The sequence below is a fragment of the Quercus lobata genome, chromosome 4 (genome assembly GCF_001633185.2).
Source record: "Quercus lobata isolate SW786 chromosome 4, ValleyOak3.0 Primary Assembly, whole genome shotgun sequence".
Taxonomy (NCBI): Eukaryota; Viridiplantae; Streptophyta; class Magnoliopsida; order Fagales; family Fagaceae; genus Quercus; species Quercus lobata.
The window spans coordinates 96,206,056-96,215,022 of record NC_044907.1 but is presented as its reverse complement, the minus strand read 5'-3'; the positions used below and the strand labels follow the sequence as shown (position 1 = coordinate 96,215,022).

Genomic DNA, 8,967 nt, shown 5'->3' with positions numbered 1-8,967 from the left:
CTGTGTCAATTTAATTTTCACTGCACTCTAATTTAGATTGGTGATTTGTTCGTGCATCCATTGCATATAATTTGAATAATTAATTATCTTGGGTAATTGAATTAATTAACCAGGGTTAATCTTTAAGCCATTAGAATGTAATAATTTTCCAAGTGGTAAATCTCTGACTCTTTCAATGAAGTCCATGCACACTTAGGTTCCAAGAAAAAACTCTATCAAGTGCAAGAAACTTTTTGATAAATGGTTTATGCATTCTTGGACCTACGAATTACAAATGTAAGACACAATGATTTGAAATAATACTAAAGTAGATTGATAGAACGTGTTGAAAGTGTAAAAATATCTAATAGAATTGTTAAAATTTGGAGTTCGTTGGGAACAACTTATTTAGTTAAAACTGAAAATTTTTTGCTGAAAGTGTAGAAAAAAAAAAGTTAAAAATTAGCTGAATAGTACAATAAAACCCATAAATAATATAAAAAAGAAGTCAAAAACTAAGGGGCCGTCTGGTATGAGATTTTGAGCAACAATTTTCAGTTTTTAAATAATATTACACGTATTTTCACATATTTTTTCACCCACATATATTTCTAAAAAATAAAAACTATATTACTAAAACAAAGTTACCAAACGGACCCTCAATAAATTGAAACAAAATAAGCTCATCCCAAACTCATTATTGGAAGCATGAAATTACCATCTAGAGTTAGGTACCAAATGTGCTCAATTGGAATTGGGGTCCTGACATGATTGTATTTGGATAAAGCTTGCAATCATAGACGCGCTTTATTAGTCTTTCTCTGAAACTCTGAACGAGAGATGTTTCACTTCACCACATGGACAGCTGTTATATTATTTTATATATATAAAAGTGGTGCACTTTCATGGTAAAGTCCAATTTGCTTACAAAATGTTCAATATACAAAAAAATAGCATACTCGTCAGGTTTTTAAAATATGAACAAGTCATGCTGCAATTTTTTATAGTCAAGTTTTCACCCGTAAATTGTAATTCTCTCATGTAATGATCTTTAATATACTAAATAAACCTAAAAAAACTGTTTATCGTTAAATCGGTAAAATAAATAAACTATATCAATCAATTTTAAACATATAATAACTATTTTTGTATCTAAAACACTAGTGTTTAATAACTTGAAAACAGTATCAAATAATGAAGTTTATTATCCAATTACTTCTAGATTTTATTATTTATTCATTTATGAAAAATAATAACTTATTAAATAAACAATTTGAGCCCTTGACACTTTTGAAATGTAGTATTTTGAATTTTTAGAAAATTTTATTTCTCTTTATTTAATGAAGTTTTCCAAATAAAAGAAAATATATCTACACACACATAAAAAATAAATACATAAATACAACAAAAATTATAAAATATGGGATGGAGATTTTTGGTGGGGTCAGGGAAATTCCCCACCCCCCCCCCCCCCCCCCCCCCCCCTCCTCAACACCTATTACCGTTTGTGATATAACGTTACCAATGACCGTTGACAGTTTTTTTATGATCACTAATATTTTGTAAGAGACATTTATTGTAAGACTCGGCATATGTCTTGTACATGGCACACTTAACTCAATCCATACATAATTGGAGTTCTTGATATTCCAAATATTCCTTTCTAACCTTGAGCCTATAGCACTACAGTGGTTTGATTGGCTAGCTCCGCAGAGTGTTTTCTAAGACAATATCTAGATCAGCAAGTTACCATAGGAAAAAAAGGTCTAGATTTGTGTTACTGTTTGTAATCTAAATGTTTTTTTTTTTTTTTTTGAGTGATGTTTGTAATCTAAATGTTGAAAGTAACATATAGCTCCCTTCCTTATTTTAATATGTCGGCTAGCAAGATATGCCGCATCCTATGCAATTCTTTGTCAAATATATTATGAGCTGCATCAGACTAGAGCCAGCACAAAATATCTCAATAAATTTTGCATATACTATATATTATAACCTGATTTTGTAGCTATATTATATATATGATAAAATAAAACTAAAAGGGTTGAATTTCAAACTCTAATCATCATGGATGAGAGAGAGAGAGAGAGAGAGAGATCCCAATCAATATCATAGACAATATTTAAAAGGTGTAAAAGAAAACCAAGAAAATACTATCTATAGGCTATAGGGCCAGAAAACATGCATCCTGAAGAATAGCTATACATTAAATAAAAAAACACAGAAAGTAGACGAATATGAAGTCAGCTCTGCTGTGGGGTGCACAGTGCACTGCACAACAAACACAATATATAGCCCCAAATCGAAATTAAAGGCGCCTCCCTTTTGCTAATTCTATACCTTTCAATATTTTTTTGTTGCTTGGCTTTGCTTCCTCACTCACTCACACCTAGAACCTCTTTTTCCAACCCCCAACGCTTTCACAAACTTTACCTTACAACTTGATAATTACTTGTCCCCAACTGCAAACAAATCCAAACCCAATACACCCTTTAACTCGTAGCATTATTTTCTTCATCAACTCCTATCTCTCTCTCTCTCTCTCTCTCTCTCTTTTTCTCTAAGTACTTGTGTTCTTGTTCCTCTCTCTCTATTGTCAGCCAGCACTTTGTTTTAGTTCACACTTTATAATATGATGAAGTGGAGGCCAGTGCTACTCTCACCCCTCCTCTTCATCTTCTTGGTTTCCTTTAGTACTGGTTTCCATGGTTTGGTTTTGTCTCACACAATTCCCGAGGAACATGATCATCAGCATTCAAATAAGATGAGGCTGGAGTTGATACACAGGCACAGTCCTCAACTCATTGGGAAACTAGTGCATGAAGCAAGCAACAACAGCATGCCTAAAAGTCAGCAACAACGCATTTTGGAACTTGTGCTCCGTGACACAACTCGTCACCGCATGATCTCCTACAAACGTGGTCAATATGGCCCAAACTCGAGGAGAAAAAACTGGGAATTCAATACCTCCATTGAAATGCCAATGCATTCAGGTGCTGATTATGGAGCTGGGGAGTACTTTGTGCAAGTCAGAGTTGGAAAGCCAGCACAGAAGTTTATGTTGATTGCAGATACTGGGAGTGAATTGACTTGGGTGTATTGTAGTACCAGAAGCACCCACAAACGCAGACACAGAAATCATCGCAGGGTGTTTCATGCAGATCGCTCTTCTTCCTTTGAAACTATACCTTGCTTGTCTAATATGTGTAAGGTTCAGCTTGCAGATCTCTTTTCACTCACTACCTGCCCCACACCAATCACCCCTTGTGCCTATGATTTCAGGTTGGTTCTCCTACTCTTTCCTATAACTGAATTCTTTTTCTTTTTCTTCTTAATTGCCTATTGTTGACTCAGTCATTAGCATTCATTACAAGGTTTAGATTTATTTCCTGAACCAGAAACTGTGTACAAAGTGTCATATTATTTACTCCCACCGTACTTTTTTTTTTTTTTTTTTTCCACTATTTCATTTTGAGATTTTTCAAAATATTATCCTGTTTTTAAAAATAAAAATTATTAATTTACTAATGTTTCTATTATATCCTATTAATTTATTAATTCAATTTTTTGATAATTTTTTTTAATGGTAGTTTTGAAAACTTATACATTTTTAAAATGTAGATAAGACAATAAATGATGTTACCTTACAAAATTTAACTTTTCAAATAGGACAAAAAAGTGAGACAGAGATAAAATTTTGAATGACTCTAAATTGGATAAACTTTTATATTTGTAACATTTAATTTTTTGTTTACATGGTTCATTTAATCAGCTTATACTAAAGGGTAATCACCCATATGTAATTATTAACAATTTGCAGCAAATGTTGACTTGTTTTGTTTTCAAATTGGAATTTTTTTTTTAATTTATTTATTTATAAGGAAAACAAATTCAGTGGACAGAGTATGGGGGTGATTGGGATTCCAGCGATGAAGCAAAAACCCAACCAAAAGTGGTTGGAATAAATATGTCCTTTTTAAGGAACACAGGTGAAATTCAGTGGTAAAGGCCAGCCTAAAATAGTTGGAACTTGTCTTTATTGATGTGAGTTGAGTTTTAGTTGTGTTCCATTATATCGGTCTAGCTGGTTTGGCAGAGTGATGGGTTTTTCTAGTCATGGTCATTGTAAGAAATCATTGTCACTATCGTGATCACGGATCCTTTTGTTATGTCTAAACGAACACTATTCACAAATATATGTTTGTCTAATCCATTTCCGAAGAGGGCATTAACCACCCCCAAAATATTTCATGCATTAGATATATGTCCCATTCAGTATGCACTCTTGAATCGGATACATATATTTTTTTGTATGATATAATTAATGCACAATCACATACACTGTCGACTGGGCTAATTTGACCTACTGGTGAAGTTAGCACTTCTCTTACCTACATTTTTACACAAGATTTAAATGGCAGTTATTGCTAGTAGGTAAGCTTCAAATGAGCCCGATCGACATCTTTGTTGCCACTCTTACTACTAGTCCAAGACTAGTAGGCTTGAACAAGAACGTGTCTGACTTTCCCTGTCTAACAAGTTGCATTTTATAAGTTTATAACCTCTTTCTTTTTCACATCCTTATTTTAACAATGTTTAATTTGTATACTAATCTTATATATGCATCCTTATTAGTTACATTGATGGATCGGCTGCGTTGGGCATATTCGCCAATGACACCATAACAGTAGGCCTAACAAATGGTAGAAAGATGATGCTAGATAATGTGCTAGTTGGGTGCACAGAGTCTACTCAAGGTGGTACATTCAGGGGAGCTGATGGTGTATTGGGTTTAGGCTACAGCAAGTTCAGTTTTGCAACAAAAGCTGCCGAAAAGTTTGGTCGCAAGTTTTCGTATTGCCTAGTTGATCACTTAAGCCCCATGAATATCTCAAACTATCTCATTTTTGGTTGCACTAGAAATGAGCATTCATTGTTGGGTAATGTGAGATACACCAAGCTCCTCCTCAATGTGATGCCTTCATTCTATGCTATAAATGTAATGGGCATTTCCATTGGGGATGTGATGTTGAGAATACCAGTTGAAGTGTGGGATGCAAAAGTTGGTGGTGGAACAATCCTTGATTCAGGCACAAGCCTTACAATTCTAGCAGAGCCAGCTTACAAGCCTGTCATGAATGCATTGAGGATATCACTATCAAAGTACAAAAGATTGTTATCGGACATAAAACCATTTGAGTATTGCTTCAATTCAACAGGATTTGATCAGTCATTAGTGCCAAGATTAGTGTTTCATTTTGCAGATGGAGCTCGATTTGAGCCACTAGTGAAGAGCTACATTATTGATGTAGCTCCTCAAACAAAGTGTCTTGGATTTCTGTCAGTGAGATGGCCTGGTACTTCTATTATTGGCAATATCATGCAACAAAACCATTTATGGGAATTTGACTTGGTGCGTAGTGTAGTGGGTTTTGCACCATCTAGTTGCACCTAGTTCTCTTTTCCTCCATTCTTGTGTATGATTGTGTAACTTGAATTCAAAGCAATACTTGTTCTAATTTCTTTAGCTTGAGCAATGAAAGACATTACCAAAACCTTGCATCACCTCATCAATTACTTTTTTTTTCCCCTTACAACAAATAGGAAAGGGGATTTGAACTAGGATTAACTCAATACAATTTGAAGAATAAGACAAACTTTAAATAGGGTATTTTTAATATTTAATTAGTAATTGTGTGTCTCAATACGATATTTATATGCTAGGTTCTCGCTTTTTAAGATACAAAATTACTAATTAAGTTTTTGTATTGTAGTTTTTCTAACATCTCCTTTCAAATGATAATATGGCTTGTTTAATTGATCTAAAGTAGGATTTTATCAATTTTAATTTTAATTTTTTTTAAAATTCTTTATGCAAAAACAATTATAACAAGTAAGGCCAATAAAGCTTTATGAGCGATATATGTATACCATCAAGAATTATTATATTACATATTTGAATATTATTACAATTATTTTCATTTTTAAAATCTGCTATATTCTTTCATTTATCTTTTAACTCTTTTCCGATGATTCTTTACTTCATTTATGCGATTTTATTCTATATATATTTTTGTATTGTTAGTAAATTTATCAAGAGATACTATTGAGACTCAATTAATTTTTAGGAGGAATTACAGATTACCCGCCTGTGGTTTAGCCCGAATTTAACTTACCTACTTGTGGTTTCATTTTTGGCACTTTACCCACCTGTGCTTTTCTCCGTTACGACTCCGTAACCCACCTCTCTTTCAAACGTTACTCTAACACTTTTTTTTTTAATCAAAAACAAAACCCAAAATAGATCAAACACTCCTCTTTCTCCCAAAGTTAAATAGTTTGAAGCTTATGTGGCTAAAACTAGACATGAGAATTTGGAGTTTGGATGAGCCAAAGCAGTTTAGAGTTTAGACGAGGATGTTGTTTGTCTCATCAACTTGGAAAGGCCAATCAGGCTCTAACCTCTCACCTCCATTCTATGGCTGCAACAGTTTCACTCTCTTTCTCCTTAGATAAACAACCACAACACCACCACTTTCCCCACTTCAGACCCCACCAAACTCTTCCTTTCACTTCCTTACCTCTTTTCCCCAAAGACCCACTTCTTACTATTGCTCACAAACACAACCGCTACGCTTTCAAATCCTCTTCTTCTTCCTCCCACTCCACTCCTTCAACAATAGCAACAACAAGCTCTTCTTTTCTCAAAGACGCATTTCGAACAGGTCAGTTTATAAGCAATGAAGAGCTTGAAAAGCTCAAACTCCTCAAGGATTTCAGGTATTATCAGGAACTGAAATCTGGGTCATTATGGATTCAGATGATGAGCGCAGAGGAGATGGACATCACAGTTGCTTTGCTCCGTTTATTTGATTTAGGGATTGGGTTTCTTTTGGTTGTTGGGGTTTGAAAAATGGGATTTGAGGCATGGTTACTGATGGATTTGTGGGTTTGGATGTGTGTGGGTGTGTTGATGTTTGTATTTTGAGTTGGGTTTTGGGGTTGTATTTTGATAGATCTGTGGTTTGTACTTTGATGGTGTGGGTGTGTTAGTGTTGGTGTCTATGTAAAATCAGGTTGTATGGGGATTGATTGCTAGGTTCTTATGCAGATTCTAGTGATGGGTTTGAAGCATAAGATGTTTGAATATTGGTTGTTGGTTCAAGGTCGGGTTTATTAATTCTGTTGTTGTTGTTGGGTTTTTTTTTTTTTTTTTAAATATTTTTTCTAGGTTTTTGATTGCGTTGTACTCCAAAGCAAGACTGGGTTTTTATTTTTGATATAGCCAGAGAGAGGAGTGTTTGATCTGTTTTGGGTTTTGTTTTTGATAAAAAATATGTTAGAGTAACGTCTGAAATGAAGGTGGGTTACGGAGTAGTAACGGAGTGAAGCACAGATGGGTAAAGTGTCAAAAATGAAACCACGGGTGGGTAAGTTAAATTTGAGGCAAACCACAAGTGGGTAATCTGTAATTCCCCCTAATTTTTAGATTATTCTTTATTAAGTTTTCATATTAAAATTAATATTTTCTAATAGACATCCAAAGTCAAAAAAATATTTACATATAAAATAAACACTATCTACAATATAAAATTATATTATGACAAAAATAAGATAAATTTTAAAGTGTAGAACAATAAAATCTAATTTATCAAATATACCATTTTGACTTTACTTAAGAATAAAATCACTCATTATCCTCAGCATATCCAAACAAAGACGAATTTAATGCATAACTTGATAAATTAATACTAACCAAAACTAACACTAGAATTAAATATCATGTTTTTGACATATAGTTGAACATAAAGAGATGAAATCTATTATTTTTGTTAAAAAGTGTTCCACTTTACTTTGGACAAGGTGATCCATGGTGAATGAAAAATGGAATATAATTTTCATTTTTAATGTTGGTGGAGAGAGTTTTAATTTTTAATGTTGGTGGAGAGAGAGAGAGAGAGAGAGTGATTGAGTAAATATTAAGAATTATCATGTGTGATACCCACAAATTGAAGCATCAAACTGTTAGGAATTTTTTATTCAAACAACTTCTTCTGATTGCGTCAAATTTCTATTAGCTAGTTCATTTTTAATTTTTAATTTTATTTTCATTAAAAAAAATCTATCATACATCCACAATTTGGGAAATTTTTTTTACTGAGGCCTTAGGCCAAGGCTTAAGTAGCCTAGGCCTTGGGTCCCCCTTGATTTGAACCCTTTTTTATTGGAGAGATCCAAACGAGTTACGAGGCTTCTAACCATCCGCTCAACCATTTGATACTTCAATCTTGTCATTTTTTTTTTGAGAGTATAAGTACTTGAGAAGGAGATGAGAGTCATGAGACTAAGATAATTAAACACGAGTGAGTGAAAAAAAAAAAAAAAAAATCGCTATCCGAACTACTTTTTTAGATTTAGAGAATCCGAGTTCATGAAATTTCCGTGGGGTTGCAGTGTTCATTGCGGGGTACATGAATGTAGTTGGAAGTAATCTAGTGCACTCCAAGGCTAACACACACACTGGGTTAGTGTGAAAGCAATCAATATTCAATAATAAAACAACAAAACCTGGTTCCTTGTGCGTGCAATCTAAAAGACACTCTCTTCATCAATCATCTTCATCAATTATAAGATCCTATCATTTAGCGACGTCTAATCTACTCAAATAATTCACCTAAAAGTTTAAAGGGAAAAAAAAAAAAAAAAAGGAATAGATGGATAAAGGTTTTCCTTGTTAGTCGAGATGTATGAGTTGTGTACTCAAAAGGAAAATTTTACAAAATAATTTTTGATAGAAAAGCTTTACAATTTACATGCTAGCCAAATAAGCAATTTCATTTTATACCCAACACTTATTGTTGGCTATTGAAAAATTAGGAGTCTATTGCACGGTTAAGATTTTATTTCTTATATTTAACCGCACATATGCTTTCATGTTGTTTAAAATTTTATGTAATTCAACATTAGACGGAGCTTTAGATTTATAAT

At 33.4% G+C, this 8,967-nt stretch overlaps 2 protein-coding genes across 2 annotated transcripts in view; both read left to right on the top strand.

The window, feature by feature from the left end:
• The first annotated feature begins 2,158 nt into the window (after positions 1-2,158).
• Positions 2,159-5,549, top strand: LOC115983605 (aspartic proteinase NANA, chloroplast-like). The gene is made up of 2 exons (XM_031106322.1): positions 2,159-3,261; positions 4,615-5,549. The coding sequence occupies exons 1-2, from the start codon at positions 2,612-2,614 to the stop codon at positions 5,432-5,434; spliced, it is 1,470 nt and encodes a 489-aa protein (XP_030962182.1). The 5' UTR covers positions 2,159-2,611; the 3' UTR covers positions 5,435-5,549.
• Positions 5,550-6,457: 908 nt separating this feature from the next.
• Positions 6,458-8,967, top strand: part of LOC115986247 (E3 ubiquitin-protein ligase RGLG4-like) — a 12,630-nt gene continuing 10,120 nt past the window's right edge. Inside the window, exon 1 of the mRNA XM_031109094.1 lies at positions 6,458-6,883. Coding sequence (XP_030964954.1) covers positions 6,458-6,883 — 426 coding nt within the window. The remainder of the gene's footprint in view (positions 6,884-8,967) is intronic.

Excerpts from the sequence above, each read along its gene's own strand:
- LOC115983605 (XM_031106322.1), top strand. The coding sequence starts at position 2,612 with ATGATGAAGTGGAGGCCAGTGCTACTCTCACCCCTCCTCTTCATCTTC. Across the intron at positions 3,262-4,614 it reads CCTTGTGCCTATGATTTCAG|TTACATTGATGGATCGGCTG; the intron begins GTTGGTTCTCCT and ends CATCCTTATTAG.